General features: G+C 41.2%; 2 protein-coding genes across 18 annotated transcripts in view; one reads left to right on the forward strand and one right to left on the reverse strand.

Annotated features, from left to right (window-relative positions):
- The window catches only part of KAT6B (lysine acetyltransferase 6B), a 184,803-nt gene that overhangs the window by 155,897 nt on the left and 11,406 nt on the right, over positions 1 to 17,500 (forward strand).
- DUSP29 (dual specificity phosphatase 29) overlaps positions 1 to 17,500 on the reverse strand; it is a 186,341-nt gene that overhangs the window by 115,524 nt on the left and 53,317 nt on the right. For 8 of the 17 annotated variants that reach the window (XR_003677521.2, XM_028481293.2, XM_055080844.1 and 5 more), the window contains one exon: positions 5,601 to 5,659. The exons of 4 other annotated variants lie outside the window; for them this stretch is intronic. Coding sequence is in view for 10 of the 13 variants with exons in the window: in XM_028481293.2 (XP_028337094.1) it covers positions 5,601 to 5,659 (59 nt within the window). In the remaining 3 variants the exon portion in view is untranslated. Of the gene's footprint in view, positions 1 to 30; positions 2,722 to 5,161; positions 5,204 to 5,600; positions 5,660 to 17,500 lie in introns of those variants that run through there. 5 more of the 17 variants (XR_003677524.2, XM_028481289.2, XM_055080842.1 and 2 more) reach the window with 5 other exon arrangements.

Raw genomic sequence — 17,500 nt, forward strand, 5'->3', positions numbered from 1 at the left:
CCTCTGTCATGGCCTCTCCCGTTGCGGAGCACAGGCTCCGGACGCGCAGGCTCAGCGGCCATGGCTCACGGGCCCAGCCGCTCCGCGGCATGTGGGATCCTCCCAGACCGGGGCGCGAACCCGGTTCCCCTGCATCGGCAGGCGGACGCGCAACCACTGCGCCACCAGGGAAGCCCCGGCTTTCTTTATTCAATATTAAAATACTGTACGATGTATCAGGGTTGTACTTAATGGCACAGAACTCACTCTAGAGGAATTAGGAGTGGTGGAATGAGTTAGGCACTCATTTCAGGAAATCCCCTTTGCTGTTCTTTTCTGTGATCTTATATGTTGAGAGGTTTCACTTTGGCTTTCATGGGGAATGTATACTGTTTGCAAACTGAGTCTGTCATTAGTGTGTGCTGCTAGAAGATGGCTGCAGATGACCCAGTTTTGTGCCTACAAGTTATGAACTTGGCCACGTCGCAAGTGTGGTTAGCAGTGTCCTTGTACTTGTTCCGATTTCTCAAGAATGGTGTGTGTGCGAGGCCACACACACACACACACACACCTGGACTTAAGGAAAATAAGAAATACAATAAACTTTTATGGAAGGATGCTTCTGGGTACAATTTAATATCTAGTTTCGCTCTCACTGACAATTAATGGGTTAATTTTCCACGCCCTCATTCTTTCGCCGGTCTGGTTCTAATGACAGAGGTCTCTTCGTTAGGTACTTCAGAGAGTCCAGACCTAAGCTTGTCTTTCCCTTAGCCTCCTTATAACTCTTGGTTGATTTCTTGAGGAAGCACCACTTAGATGAGAAAGCATCTTCTCTCTGCTTTCCTGCTCTCCCTACTTCTCTGCCCTTCTAGGTCCATCAAGCAGAATTAGAAAGAAAGTCACATCCTGCATCTCTGCCTAGAAGGGTGTGATGTTGAGAAGCTAATCATGTTAACTCTCTCAAAGAGAAAACTTCTTCCCCTGTATCTTAGACGCTAGCTACTAGCTTAAATGTTATATTATATATCTAAATAGAGGAATACATTTCATAATATCTCAGGTTATTAGCTAGCAACTTCCGGTTTTAACAGACTTCAGTAGATTACTTTAAAAGAGCTACCACTTACAAACTTTTTTTTCAAAACACAATTTAAATAAAACTTAAGAATATTATTAAGTAAAGATTTAGAGTAATTTCATCCTACCTGAAAATTGCTTTTTTTGGAACGACTTTTTGATCCTGACTGGCCTATCTCCTATAGAAAGTAGGAGTTTTAATTTAGAAATTTGGTTGGTTGGGTTCCAGTGTACCACATTTTACCTGTTAGTAAATTCTAAAGAACCAAGACTGGACAGGAGTCACTCGCTTATCTCGGAGGGCAAGTTGAGTACAACATCAGGGGGAGCCCGCAGTAGCTGGGTCCTAGCCTGACAGCCCCTGGTGAGACACCCGATGCTCTAGTGAGGGTCTCTGGGCATCTCTGCACCATTGTGGTTGACTTAGGGCTACACTTTCCAACAAGTGACCCAGGAACCAGTCCAGGTAGCCGGAGATGGTGCTAACTTCATAGCTCTGGTGCCAGTTACCTCACCCTGAGCAGACTTATCCTTTTACCCTGGCAGGCATATGAATTCTGTTTTCTCCCTGGTGGGGTAGAGGTCATGCAGCACTCCCTAAGGGCATAAACTCTCTGTTGGGTAGGCTGCAGGGTAAATATTTCACTTTCCCCCATTTGTGAGCCCCATAAGCCAAGCATCAAAGATGTGTTCTGAGAGACCATGACAGTGTGTCTTAGGTACATGATCTATGTCTGAAACACTCTTACCCCCTGTGAGGAGTTAAGCAAACTGAATGAAAGAGCTGTGCGTTTGACAAGTAGTATTTACCTACTTATGCAATTTTTATTTAATAGTTTTCTCTTTTTTCAATGGCACTGACCATAAAAAACATGTTCTAGGCTGAGTAAGTGCAAAATCATTTAGAAAGTTGCATATGTCTTATATATTCATGGTTTATTACCCATGATGGAGGTAGAGTCTTTGTCCTCGGCTGTAATCTCACCTCCTGGAAGAGCCTGGCACTGAGTAGGTCCTTATTATTTATTGAATAAATGTTAAATGAATTACCTCTGGAAGAGCTTTCTTAATGTACTTTCTCTTCTCACACATGATTCTTAGGAAGAAGAATTTATATTATTAGAACATAATTAATCAGGTGTGGTTTGCTTACTTCCAAATGATGTCAGGTACGCCCTGCCTTCTTTTGAGGTCCAGTGTTTTTGTTCAAGGGCAGCCTCTATCTTAGGATCATATAAGTTGCATCAGAAAGGAGGTTGTCGTTAATTTACTATAAACCTTGGGCAGAGAAATGAGAGCTGTGACAGAATTCACATTTACACACAGTTGGTCGAAGAGACACTTATCTTTTCCTTACTTCTATCAGATAATTCGTTTCTTCATGCATTTATTTTGGAAGGAGAATTCCAACTTTAGTCCTTGGAAACTGTCAAGAAGGCTTCTCTCTGCAGAGCTTTCCTAGCAGCTGTTCTCCCCGGGTGAGCACAGGCAAGGCGACCATTAAAGAATAATAAGTTATGCTTTTGAAATGGTGCTTGAGTCCTTTATGGCCTTTTCTGAGAAAATAACTGCTTCCCCACCTCCACCATGACACTTGTTGGAAGATAGAACCAGCAGCTGTATCCTCAGACTTCTGCTGGACTTTAGAAGACATGTTTTGACCTGTGTAATCAAGTATAATGATGACATATATTTTAATAGGCTCCTAGTTTATAATATAATAAGGAAAATGGCTATTTTTCCTTATTTTCTCATTATAATATGTTGCACTAGAAGCCTTTGTCATGACTGCTTTATTACATTGGGCTGAAGTGCACTATATTTTAATATGCTAAAGATAACATCAAGGTTGAAAATTGAGCTCTCTGATTTATTCAGAGGGTGACTTTTACTGAATACATTGAAATGAGTTGCATGAGGCAGTGCAGCTAACGATTTATTTATGTATCTTTTTTTTAACTAAGCTTGTCATAAATAAGAGCAAATAAATAGCTCTTATAGAATAGTTTGTATTCATTGCTTCAATGAAAACATTGTAAATATGAAACATACGGTCTGCAGCTACCATTTTGCCTTACATAGCTGAGAATTTTTCAAGTTTTGGCATCAGGTGGATTTTTTTTTTTTTTTTTAACAAATCTTTTGTCTGTTTAGATTTCTAACATTGACCAGCATTTTCAGCCAGTCATTTTGAAACCCACTACTGGGCAAATTCCATTCCAATAATTAGTATGAGAAAACCTGCTTTCAAGAGTAAAGGGAACCCTGGGAATACCCTGGCGGTCCAGTGGTTAGGACTCCATGCTCTCACTGCCAAGGGCCCGGGTTCAATCGCTGGTCGAGGAACTAAGATCCCACAAGCCGTGCAGCGAGGCCAAAAAAAAGGAGTAAAGGGAACCCTGGCAACACCGTCACGGGGGCTAGGACTTGTTCACTGCCAAACTCCAAACCACAAGCACAGTGCCACACACGTAGGAGGCCAGCCCACAAAAGGTTTGTTGAGGGAGTGAGTGAATAAATGAATCCCCAAATGTAGTCAGTCCTCTTCTTTGTGTCACTGACAACACCTGCCAGATCCACCCAGCCAGCTTATGGCAGAATTGGTGCTTGATCTCAGATCTCCTCTCTGTCTTTGTTTGTTTTCCACTCATTGATCCCTTCGTCCTTTCCTTCAGTCAACATGCTCTGCCAGAGTTGGCCTTGGTGATGAGACCATCAGGATAAATGCTCCAGTTCTTGCCCACAGGGAAGTGGATAGACACACCGAGGATTCACCCCGCCATGTATGCCATGTGTGTGGGGCTCCATCAGTACAGAGGAGGAAATGCTTCCAACTCTCGTTTCCATTTTCCCAGTTAAGATATATGCGAGGGAAGCATTTTTCCATTATTAAACCAAGAGCAAGAAAGATTTTGTTCTGATTGGTGGAAATTAGTGCTTTACCTGGTTTTGGTTTCAAGGGAACTATATTCCCCATAAACGTATTTTCCAGCTTGTAGTAGTATGTTTGAAGTAGAATTTTCTAAGATAATAGTTTGATAATGTCCTCTCATGAGGGTATTTCTAAATAATATGTTTATAATTTCAGCTGGTTGTAAGGTAGTAATTTTTTAATATCAATTTGTTTTGGGTAAAGCAATTTTCTTGCATTTGTTTAGAATTCTGTTAGGAAAATACTAGTTAGAAATCTGGGGAATTTCCTAGTGGTCCAGGAGTTAGGCCTCTGCGATTCCAGTGCTGGGGGCCCTGGTTTGATCCCTGGTTGGAGAACTAAGACCCTGCAAGCTGTGCAGTGCAGCCAAAAAAAAAAAAAAAAGAAAGAAAGAAAGAAAGAAATCTGATTTTTTTTCCTACCCTATAGATTTGTGTTTAATGTGTTTCTGCTCTAATATTAGTGCTACATTTTCATGTTTGCCAATATAAAAACCTTGTTTTATACTTATTCATGTTGAGTCCTGCTTTGAATTAACATCATGGAGGAGCTCCTTTTTTCAACAAAATTGTTTTAAATTAATGTTTATAAAGTGCTTAAAATAGTTGGGTGGATTAAAAGTAATTCAGTTATGCATTTATCCACATTGAAAAAAATACAGTAGAAGGTATTGAAAGAAGTGTTGCTGAAATCTTGAGGAAAATGTAATATAAGTAGACCTCACTATACCAAATATGTCGGGGACCAAATTGAACGATTATTTAAAATGAAGTAGAGGGACTTCCCTGGTGGCGCAGTGTTTAAGAATCCGCCTGCCAATGCAGGGGGCACGAGCCCTTGTCTGGGAAGATCCCACATTCCACGGAGCAAACAAGCCCGCGCGCCACGACTACTGAGCCTGCACTGTAGAGCCCGTGAGCCACAACTGCTGAAGCCCGTGTGCCTAGAGCCCAAGCTCCACAGCAAGAGAAGCCACTGCATTGAGAAGCCCGCGCGCTGCAACAGAGTAGCCTCTGCCCACTGCAACTAGAGAAAGCCCGCGTGCAGCAACAAAGACCCAACGCAGCCAATACATAAATAAACAATAAAACGAAGTAGAGAATTCTTTCTGTAAAAGGAGTTTTCCTTTGTTTCATACTAGACAGCAAGGAGGCAAAAATTATATTAGGGTCTTGTCAAAAGGACTCAGGATTCAACTTGAGGAGGCTCCCACTAGACATTAAATATAATAATAAAGATAACAATTGCAATTAATTGAAACTCATCAAATGTATAACCTCACACATTCATGATGACATTTTAAAACAAACAAAAGAGGATGATGGGAACTAGTATCTTATCTTGCAAACTGGTAAATAAAGCATTTAACCTGCCTTTCCTATATGAACTACACCACTAGATAACCAAATAGTAAATGAAGGCAAGCATCTTTTTATAAACATATTCCAACTAATAAATGAAATGAAATGATAGAATTAAAATGATAGAATTAAAACATCACGTTTTGCAGTTTGGCCAGTGAATTAATGGATCTAGACATTGAACAAGAGCAGCAGCAAACATTGCAAAAAGGGGAACAGTTTATGTGCTTCGTGATCAAGGAACATACCATCATCTGTAGTTTTGCCAGTGAATCGAACTCAAGTCTGATCAAGCCTCTGGATCCAGCTGCCATTTTGCAGGAAAACAGAGGAAAAAGGAACAAATTGAACTGCATTGGATGTATGCAATCAGGAAAATCCAGATTTAGGAAACTGTAGTCAAATGGCCCCTGTTCATCAGCAGATAAATTATAAGGAAAACAAGGGAGTGGAGGGGGGAACCCATAGATTAAAAGTGACTTAAAAGACATTCCTTATTCTTTTTTTTAATGGCCAAGATTATACTATAGTGCCTGGGGACATTTTGGTGATAAAAGTATAAAGAAACACGAGGGATTACTATTAGTCACGATTGTGGTGATATATGAGGGAAAAAGGAGGGGTGAACGGGATGGGACAGGTGGGAGGTTTTGGGGGATAGCTGGCAAACTTCTATTTCTTGATCCAAGTGTTGGTTATAAGGGTGGTTGTCTTATAATAATCCATTAAGCTGTATATATTTGTTTAATGTAGTTTTTTATATCTGTTTTATTTTTGCTTTTGTTGTTGTTTGTTTTTTAAAGAAAGTGGTGGTCTTAAAATAGGAGGTTGTGCCCTATGGTGTTGTTTTAGGGCTTAGATTTTTGTAACTCTTAGAACTGGAAAACTTTTTTTATTTATTGGCGGCATTATATTAGTGATGTTTTTAAAAGATGTAGTTTTTCACCTTTTCTGCTTTGAGATCGAAACATGAGTACAAGGGTATTTGGTGTATTGGTATCACCTTTATGTCAGACTTTGCAGAATCATTTTTATGTGAAGGAAATGTACTGAAATTTACTAGAATCATATCCTCTCACGTGTTGAGTCAAGTCCATTAGGAAAATAGCATACCTGTAAATTACACTTCTACTCTTAAACCTAGAGAAACATAAATGAAGGGCTGTGTGTTAACACAGGTGATAAAATAGAGGATTTGGGCAAGGGATAGCTGTGCAGAACTGGGGTGGACTGAGGAGAAAATATGGAACAGGAAAGCCAAAGAGATACAGAGACACTGCAGCATTGGGACTTTTCTCTTTCCTCCCTCCCTCCCTCTCTTCCTCCTTCCCTCCAACCCCTACCTTCCATCTTTCCTTCCTTCCTTTTTTTTTTTATCCAAAATGAGGGAAAGCAATACTGGAAGACATTGTAAGTGTAGGAAATTGCCCTTCCTTCCACCTAGAATGCCAGGTGTTCAAATATTTGGGGAAGATTTTTAGGCACTAGAAACAGCGCTTACAGAAGAGAAAAGATGTTCAAAACTTAGATTTTAAGAAAGGGAAAGAAGAAGGCTAGAATGTCTTAAAATATGCTGAAACAAGGTTCTGCTGATTATTTATTGCAAAAACAGGCTTCCTCCTTCTTAAGAAGCAGATGATTCTCTGTTCATAGATTAGAAGTCCTGCCCTATGGTTTGCCCAGTGTTGGAGCTTTTCCCCATGATTTAAGGAAGCTAATGAGATTTTTTTTCCTACCAAAGAAGAAGACGCGTCTGAGGGCTCTGACAGCCTTCTACCCCTGCAGCTTTCAGTTACATCCAGTTAAAAACTTGCAGACCATAAAGAATGTTTTTAGAGAGGAAATAAAATGAATGATGCCTGTGAATTTGTTTTAAATGTTGTTTATTTTACCAAATAATTTAGATAAATCTTTCTTGAAAAGGAAGAGAAATCCTCCGTTTTCGTGAATAATCTGGAGCTTTTCAGAGGATCACTTTGAAATACCTCCCTGCCAACTTTTCATAAATTAAGCATAAACTTTCTTTGACCTCATCACACATAATTAAATAACTGTTGAAGGGTTAAAACCAAATAAAAAGTGATTCTGTATCTCGATCCACATTCTCCTGCAAAATTATACAGGAAGTTTCTTTTGGTTCTCAAGCAGGGTAATTACAAGAGACAGTTATATAATTCACAGTTTCAATCTGTTCGTCCTTAATCACATACTTCCACCTAGTTGTATATACCCCAAGTATCCGCATCATAGTTTGATTTGTAAATGATGATTGCAGTGTAATTGATTGCTTGCATGTAGCATATTGAATTGATTCTTAAAAATGAACTTTAGCTGTTAACATGTCTATTTGAGTTCCTGTTATTTACGTAGTTCGTGGTTCTTGTGTTCAACAGTTGCATACTGGTTAACAAATTAAACTCCCAGAGCTTTTTTGCTTATTAAATTTGGAAAATGGAGTGTCTGTCTACAACTTAACTAGAAAAGTGCCTAGAACGCAGTGGGCGCTCAGCTGCTAAACGCACTGCTAAACCATCCCAACGCTTGGAAAGTTGGATGGACATTCTTTGATTAACAGTGACCACAGAATATAAAGGCTTATGGGGGGTAATATTAATATATTGTTACTGAAGTCTCAGCTCTAAGTACTGCTAGAATTAGGGAGCCAATCTAAACAGTGGACTTTGAGAAAGGTATCACCCACTAACTGAAGGGGTAAAAACTGATGTCTTTTCACACTGCTAGTGATGATATTGCATAGGTTTTTGTTTTTCCAACAGCTAACATCTGACTGTAGCCAGTTTGGGCTTTAAGATCCGTATAGGATTAAAGACTAGATACCTACATGATACCAAGTCCACTGGCAAACCAGCCGGTCACTTGACTGAATACCTCACCCCAGCCCAGCTCCCTACCCCACCCCCCAAAGCCTGTGCATCTGTCAAAATGGGCTCATCGGTAACCTTGTGGGGATACCAATTTATTGCCAGAGGCTTTTTACCTCGAATCCTGTTTGAAAGCTTATAGGAGATAAATAAAAAATAAATGAAAAGAGAAGTTTTCGACTTCTGTAGACCAGTGGAATACGATTGTTTGTCTAGATGACCTGAGGACAACTAGAGATAGTTTCTCTGCCTTACATTTTCAGCATTAGTTGATCAATCAGATTGAGAGATAGGCCGTGCTTTGATTTTAGAAAGTTGTCTCAAAGACTGACAAATCCCTTTTGAAATGTACTTTGAAAACAAATAAAAATTTTAGAGAGATTTCTCTTCCCACTTTTTTCTTTCTTCAGTATTGCTGTATTCTTGTGTTTGCCGTGTGAAAGCTTATCACCCAGGATTAGCAGGTAAATACACACACACACACACACACACACACACACAGTATTTTAGGGGAGTTGTGGGAGAGCAAATGGAAAGGCAAGTTACTCTTCTCACTGTCTTATCTCCAGACTTGGTCTGAAATCAGTGGCCAGTGTCCGCGTAGGTTTAAACGCTCCCCCTCAGTCGGTCGGGAGGATTAGACCAGACAATGAACTATCTCAGCTACACCCCCAGAACCACAGAACCTCAGTGGTCAAAAGAAACTCCAGTTTTTGGTTTTAGTACTTTACTTAAAGAAGAGTTCAGTTGTAATGTTTTACAGGAGAATGGTCTCACAGGTGAAGTATTATGAGTACATACAGTTACTTGTTCAGAGGAGATGTTTATTTGAAGTGTGTATGGGTTTAATGCAGTATTTAAAATGTTGTAACTGTTCAAAGATAAATTCTTATTACCAGGATTTTGTAACTTAAATATGAAAATTTTATCCAGGTTTCAACTTGGAAGAAATTAGTTTCTGAAATCGTTTTTCAGATTGAATCTCCAATGTGGACCTTTGCCTATTTACAAGAAAGGACATAATTTTTAAATGCCAAATTACTTCATCGTAAAAAAATTTTGGAGGGTATATCGTGAAAAAATTTTGGGGGGTAAATTTGTTTTTCCCAAAACTTTCCAGAATTTAAAAGTGGTTTGAACTGTGGAAACCTACAAAAGGTCAAAGAGGAGGGCACCTTCTGACATGTCTTTCTAATTTCTGTCACTTTAGAGGTCATGGTACCCGTACTGTATTGCTGTTACCTAACCAGAGGTGCCTCTGAGTGATGAGTCAGAGCTTTACTTAATTTGCAATAGGCAAGGGCCTCATGAAGAATCTGGTTACTTCCCAAATATATTTAAGGAAAGATATTTTTTAAAATTCTTGTCTTCCCCAAATGATTTTAGTTTGGGAATAAGTGATACTGACAAAGGATAACATCTCTCATTCCCTCATCATTTTATCCTTGTCAGAGGTGCCTCATTTTCCTAACAAGAAAATTGAGAGACTGAATCTACTTCATACATGATCATCTTAGAAAGAAAAATTATATTGTTCTAAGACACCAGACCAGGACCTTGCTGGTGTGGTGACATGCCATACATAAACAAATGTTTCTCAGTTAGATGTTTAAATAAGTGAAGCTTCTGTGAAGTCTATCACAGAGCTCTCTGCCAAGTGACCCTCTCCTCCCTGGCCTCGAATTTTAGATGTCTCTGTTTCGCCCAAGATTCACCTTCTACTTGCTACAACCACAGCCATTTGGGGAGACAGAAATGGAGAAGTGGCATTGGTGTTGCACCCCAACTTAATATTCTGGCCAAGGTATAGTCCCCAAGACCCTTTGCCTGATATGCCCCCTAATACATCTGAGACCAGAGTGGCTTGAGAGGCAAGAGTTGAGACGGGGTGGGATACGGACATCTGTAGTTTTTTAAAGCCCCTGAGTGATTCTGGTGTGCAGCCAGGGTTGAGAACCATTGGGCTAGACCAGAGATAGAAAAAGGAGAAATAAAGCGATGCAGTCTCACTCAATTAGATTATTGGTTATAAAACACCATTAACTCATCTTTGGCCTGTGGCTGTCTCACAGGGGTCTGTCTCTAGCCCTGGTCACCCCCAGCTTAGGAACTCATTCACAGATGTTCACCCTCCTCAACACAAGGGCACCACAGAGGGAGGAGAGTCCCCTTTCCTGCCTCCTGATGTCCTGCTTATGAGTTTGTTTTCGTGAGTTCATATAAATACCTACCTTTTCCCTGAGTGACTGACACACAGAATGACCACCCCCTTCAAGAGAGGCCATGCCTGCTCACAGAATCATGGAACTCATCTGGTGAATTCCAGCATGGTCTTGTAGGCTTGCATGCACACGCGTGTGCGTGCACACACATGCACGCACACACAGCGCAGCAGGGGCATCATGCCCCAATCATACAGCTTCCCCTCATTCCTCTTCCACTAGACTTGGGAGAGAGGTGGGAGTGTTCAGTAAGAAAGACCAGTGGCCCCGCTGCGTGACTGAGGGAGAGCCCAGCACCAGAGCAGTCTGCGGAGGAGCTGGTGGGATCTTTGAGAAGGGAGATTTTAAAGGGCGGCTAACATAAAAAGAAACAAAATTGAGTTATTTGTAGTGAGGTGGGTGGACCTAGAGTCTGTCACAGAGTGAAGTAAGTCAGAAAGAGAAAAACAAATACCGTATGCTAACACATATATATATGGAATCTTAAAAAAAAAAAAAGGTTCTGAAGAACCTAGGGGCAGGACAGGAATAAAGATGCAGACATAGGGAATGGACTTGAGGACACGGGGAGGGGGAAGGGTAAGCTGGGATGAAGTGAGAGAGTGGCGCGGACATATATACACTACCTAATGTAAAATAGATAGCTAGTGGGAAGCAGCCTCATAGCACAGGGAGATCAGCTCGGTGCTTTGTGACCCCCTAGAGGGGTGGGATAGGGAGGGTGGGAGGGAGACGCAAGAGGGAGGGGATACGGGGATATGTGTATATGTGTAGCTGATTCACTTTGTTATACAGCAGAAACTAACACACCATTGTAAAGCAATTATACTCCAATAAAGATGTTTAAAAAAGTAAAAATAAAAACAAAATCAAGGGGGGCTTAGAGAAACAGGGTGGCATGTGACCCAGGGCAGCCAGCCCTTCTTCTCCAAAGACTGGCTATTTCCATTCTCTGGGTTTCACTGGCTCAGGCCATTTTCCCAGAGACACACTTGGGTCTTCTAGAACATTTGGGTCTTTGTTTCATCTGTCCTGGGACTGTCCCTGGGTTCTGCTGAAGCTCTCCAGCCATCATTCTTATTGTGGTTTGATAGGCTTGCTGTTTCCTGAGGGTAGTCCTTGAAGTTAAGGACTTAAGGGCCAAAGGGAATTTAGGGAGCACAGAACTGTGCTTGCTGGGAGCTTTCAGCCACCAGGTTCTTAAGATCGCTCCTGGATGCAGAATATGTTTGTTTGTTTGTTTGCTTTTTCAAAGCTTCTTCCTTTAATTAAATTTATATTTGGGTGGTTAGATGGGGGTGGGGGTGGGAGGAGAACTGTCTGAGGCAGTAGAGGGGGTGGAATGGTTTTCAGGTGTCTCAGGCAAAAGTAGGAAGAAGGAAAAGTAGCTCTTCTCAGTCTGACTCCGTATAGCAGTCTGTCTCTTCCTTCTGTCCAAATTTTATTTCCCCTACAGTAAGGATATCTAGTCACCAAATGATCACCTTGAGATTTTATTCATTCAATATGTTGAATAATAGTAATAGCTAACACTCATATAGGGTTTCTGTAATATGCCAAGCACTGTTCTACATGCTTTGTATTAATTCATTTAATTATTATGACAACCCTAAGTGATCAGTATGATTACTCTCCACATTGTATGGATGAGGGATCCGCACAAGAGATTAAATAACTTGCCCGAAGCCACATAGCTGGTACATGCAGACCCTGGATTACGTTGCAGGCAGTCTAGCTCTAGAACCCTTGCCCTTAACCAACCTGTAGTGCCTCTTATGATCTGTTATACTGTATTCAGTAAGTGCCATATTGTTTTAAAATACTTGTGGCCTTGTTGCCCATCTTTTAAAAATTCTTCTCATCTTTTATTTAATGCAGATGGTCTCAAAGTATGGTCCAGGGACCCCTGGGGAATCCCTAAGGCCCTTTCAGGGAATGTGCAAGATAACTATTTTCAGAGTAATAGCAAGATACTGTTTGTCCATTTCACTCTCATTCTCCTGTGAGCATTCAGTGGAGTTGTCAAGAATTTCATGACCTGTGATTTCACAACAGATTGAATACCAAAACAGATATGAGAATATAGCTGTTTTCTCTTAAGCCAATTGTGTGAGGGTTTTGCAAAACTGTAAAACAGTGCTACTCTTCTCACTTTTTTTGTTGTTTTGTTTTGTATTTTAGAAAATCATGTTAACACGTAATGGGTTTATGGGGTGTTTTCTTTTTTTTTTTTTTAATGAATAAGTAAACATTTGTCACATTTCTCTCTAAAATTAATATCTATAGCCCTTATAAACAGAAGCTCTTAAACAACTTGTTTTTAATGTAAAGAGATCCTGAGACCCAAACGTTTGAGAGTCGCTGATTTAATGGATAAACCCTTGCTCTTTAAGTGTGGTTCATAGTATAAGAGCTTGTTAGAAATGCAGAATCTCGGGCCCCACCGCACACCTACCAAATCAGAAACCAGTTGTAACAAGAGGTGATTGTTTGCATAGTGAAGATGGAGAAGCATAGGCATAGAAGCTATGGACAAAGGCACTCTGCGACTCAGTGACCCTGGCTGAATTTCAGTATGGTGGGGCTTTGGAGATTCCTGTCCCCAATTCTCTACCACCAAGGATCTGGGTGAGGTCTCCTCACCTGAGATTCTTCAGTCCCACTGTCTCTTCATTGGCTCTCCTACTGCACAAGGCGGTTTTCACATCCCCATCAAAGTCAGCAGCCCCACAGCAGAGTTTATGGTCTTCAAACTTGTGTGCATCAGAATCACCTGGGCGGCTTATTAAAGGCCGGGCGCTGGGTTCTGCCCCCAAAAGTTCTGATTCATAGGCCTGAGAATTTGCAGTTCTAACAAGTTCCCAGGTGATGCTGATACTGTTGGTCTGGTACCATGCTCTGAAAACCACTGGTCTGTAGACAGTAGACTGAGAAGTCAAGCAATGTTTATTCAAGTTGTTACATAATTACATCAAGCCCATATAAGTATGGGAGTGATGTCTTAAACGTCCACATTTTCAAAACCAAACTCTTAAAATACAAAATATCTCAAAAATTCAAAACTTCCAATTTTACTGGGGACGCATCTGTATCTTTTAATAAATGGAAAGCAGTAAGAATTCAGGCAGGTCCCAGATCATTTAGAATACCCCTAGTCTCTTAAAACAGTAGGAAGGCTAAGGTTCAGCTTCCTTCTTTACTAATTGCAAAATCACCACAAAATTTCAGTGAGGAGACATAAATAGCCTGTGAAATTCATTTATCTCCACTTTTTAAACTGATAACATGCCATTTGTCCACTTGGTCACAGAGCTGCTTAACCCCAGAAACCAGTAACAGACGAGCGTGGACCAGTGAATTTCCGTCCCCCGTCATGAGATACATGGTTAGAGCCATTGGATTTCCTCTGATCGAGAGTGGCCATAAATCCCTGGCCTGCTGTTAGTTCCCAGGCTTGCAAACCCAGTGCTGACTACTGATAAGAACCCTTCAGCGGGGTTTGCTGAGCTAAACAGGTGTCCAATGAAAAGTGTATAATGCTTGAAGATTATTTTTCCCTAAAAGCAGCTAGTTACTCCAAACCCATATAATCAGATAGATTGGGAGTACCTTGCCAAAGTCTGCCCTTTTGTCTTTGAGGAAGTTCATATGGTTTGGCTCCAGGTGGCAGAAGAAAAAGATGTGCAAGGGTGAGGGTGGCTGCCTTTGGGAGGGAAATCCTTACCTGTGTCTACCCCCTTGCTGAAGAACATTATTCCACTCTGGTCTAGTCTAATGTTCTTAAAATATTACTTGTTTAAAAGGAAGGAATGTTTCATATTAAGCAAGGGTTAACCTTGCATTTAATATGCTGGGAGTTCAGTTAATTTGGGAATTTAGGCTGTGAAAACAAATCGTGACCTTGTCCAGATAGTTCCTTCCTTATCCTAATGGATCTGACTACAGGAAAGCAACTCTCTACCACTTTTTTTCCAACCCCTAGGAGAGTGTTAACCATTTCAAACATTAGAGATCAGAGGTAGTTAACATGAGGACTGACTGATTATCTTACTACAGGTAGGTCAGACTTAACAGAAGTGAGGTTACATTTGGGTCCCATGCAATACAGCCTAGAAACGTTTACTTTTTTGCAGACATCACCTTGTTCTTACTTTCCCTGTAAGCAAATACCTTGATAATCTTTTGAATATAGTGTGTGGTCCATACACTGAAACTCAGACCTCACTTTCCTTTGGGTAGTTCCAGTGAAGCAAAAGAAGCAGCTAGTTTCCTCGAGATAGTTATCAAGATAATTGATATGGATGAGGGGTATACGGGCCAGTCAGCTTTCAATTTGCAAGTCTCCCGATCACAGAGTAAGTGCTGTTCACCAGCACCTCTGGCTCACAGACAATTTAAAGGGAATAATTTCACCAGCGATTAATTGTACTGCAGCTACTGGGATTTGTCCTCCAAACATCACTGTTTCCACTCTGAACAGCCAGGTTTCCCCAGGGGTAGTTCAGGTTTTCTGATTGAAAGTATCCTGAGTTAAGGAAAGGTGTTAGAGCACCACGGGAATCTATTCACCAGGGGTGTATTGTACTTGTTTCAGATGCTTCAGGATAATACACCGGCTTCCAAGATAAGTGCTTTTTATTTCCCTGCATCTTAGATCAATTATTTGGAATCTTTTTGGTAAGTTAAATTTAAGAGCTGTAACTTAAAGCACCACATCTCTATAATCACTCAATAAGTAAATGTTCTTACCAAAAATTATTCTGTCAATGGGCTCTATAGTAATGATGATTTAAGGAGCCTAGAAAAAGTAGAAGGAAACAAAAGATGGCAAGAAATTCATTATTTAAAACATTCCATGTTATGGAGGTCAAGTCATGAAGTGCCACCAGCTACAGCTTTTTTGAGGACAAGTGCCTGCTGCAGGTAAAATTTAAATCATGTATTACATCAGCCTCGTGCACAAATGGAGTAGAGGAGACATGGCACAACTTTTCCTGCTAAGCTACTGTACATATTTTAACATTACCAGTGATTTCAGTTAACTTGTAGCGAACCAGAAATTTGTCCTTGGTCATTTTTGTTGTTGAAAATGGATTCCATTTAAACCAAAAATTTCTCCTTCAGGAGGAGACTTCGTGGGCTTACAAACGTCTCTTAGCATAAGTGTAAGTTCCTTCCACTGGTGTATGCTCCTTGAGGGGCTTGTGAGTCCGAGAGGAGAAGGGAGAACTAACTGCAGGCAGTGCAATGATGCCTTCGGACAGTGGCGTTGTGGGGTCTGTAATGTTGGTGCCCATCATCCCTGAAAGCCTGCTTGATGTTTTCTGGCTGGAGTTTGGGTTTGCAGTTTTCTCTCTCCCGCATCCAGGAAAGTATCACTTCCTGGCAGGTGTCGGTAGCCTTTGCAGCCTTTGCTAGCGCAGCACAGATGTGTTCGCTGTCAATGTCCGGTGGGCTCTGTGGGGCTCAGTCACAGACCACAGACTGTGGGAGTGTCCCAGGAGACAGCCACTTAACCCAGTGGGAGCAGCAGGTGCTGAAAGGTCCATGCCTAGATGCTCTCTCTCCACAGACCCCAGGTTGCCTGAGAGTTCCAGTGGCCTAACCCATCTGGTCTGAGGCCCTGAGAAGGTATATGCTACTACCTCAGGGTGTAAAAGCTTGCACTGTGTAAACTACCTTTGGGAGGGATTCTGGCTGCTTTCTCTTAGCCCAGTGTAGGGCTTGTGGGAAGAGAAGACAGAACAAAGAAATACATGTGCTTCCTGGGTAAGGTTGCTCATCAGAGTGGGGACATAAGGTAGGGAGGGCACATACTACCTTTTGACCACTTTGGTTGTACAGAGATTTTTTTCTGCTGGGCTGGGGTGGTGGCAGGGGGGCTTTCTGTCCCCAACTGTGGGGTTCAGATAAGAACCAACGAGGGGCTAGGGAATTTCACAGTCACTGCAGGAGACTTTTAATGGCAGGGTCTCTTGGACAAAAGTGGATAGTCCCATATCTGCGATACTGTGGCTCTTTTCCCCTACCCGCTGCCCCAGAAGTACAGAGCTGGGACCTCCCGCCGACGGAGTAAATTTCTCAGCATGTGTCAGGCACTTAGGGGGCAGGTGACAGATGTGCCAATTATCTGTGTTCTGAAGTTTGGGCACACTTTGTACTCTGGTGACAGAGAGCTCTTCTCCACATTGACAGGGCACGATCTGGGCTGGATTCTGCACAGTGGCCGTCAGCGTTAGCATTCCTGACATACTGCTCTTGAAAGCCTTGGTGTGCAGCCGAATGACGTGTCGACAGTGGTTTGACTGTCAAATTTTGTGGTGCTTGTTTGCATTCAATCAAATACTTTGCACTTAAGCATGAGTTAAAGAGACAAGTCAAAAAGACTTCAACAAAACCTAAAGTTAAATATATGCCTATCCTTTATAATAGCGTTCAGATTAAAACCATCAAAATGCAAAATGTTGTGGTTATAACCCCTCCAGGGTAAGAGTGAATTTCTTGTTCTATATTTTTGCATTTACAGTGATTCTGAGAGGCAGGAAAATGCATCAGAGGCATTGATTTCTTCTAACAAAAAATCCAAAATTGAGAAAATCCTTGAAAATGCGGCCATTTTGAAAATGTAGATAAAGAAGAAAAATGCTGAAGATTTGGGTGGTTTACAGAGCAGCATGATTTTGTAATTGCTGCCACCTACTGTATGTGGTTGATGTTTGTTTAAATTTAGGAAGTTCATGAAGGTGAGGCTGTTGAAATAGATAATTAGAGCAAGGTAGACATCATTAGTTTATAACATTTCTTCTCTACTCCATAAGTGGCTCTTAATTACCGAGACAGCTGCCAGCTTTCATTCATTACCTTCAAGTGGGTTTAAAGTTTTTCTCATTTTAAAGTTCCTTTGCCAAGGAACCTTCACAGCAATGCTGTCGAGTGCGCGTTCAAAAGCATATGGTGCTCAGGGCTTTTCTGAGTTCACATGAAACAGTGTGTCTTAAGGAGGTTGTTTTGCTTTAATTTGTAGGAGCAACGGTTGGATTATAA

This window comes from Physeter macrocephalus, chromosome 20 (genome assembly GCF_002837175.3).
Source record: "Physeter macrocephalus isolate SW-GA chromosome 20, ASM283717v5, whole genome shotgun sequence".
Classification (NCBI taxonomy): Eukaryota; Metazoa; Chordata; class Mammalia; order Artiodactyla; family Physeteridae; genus Physeter; species Physeter macrocephalus.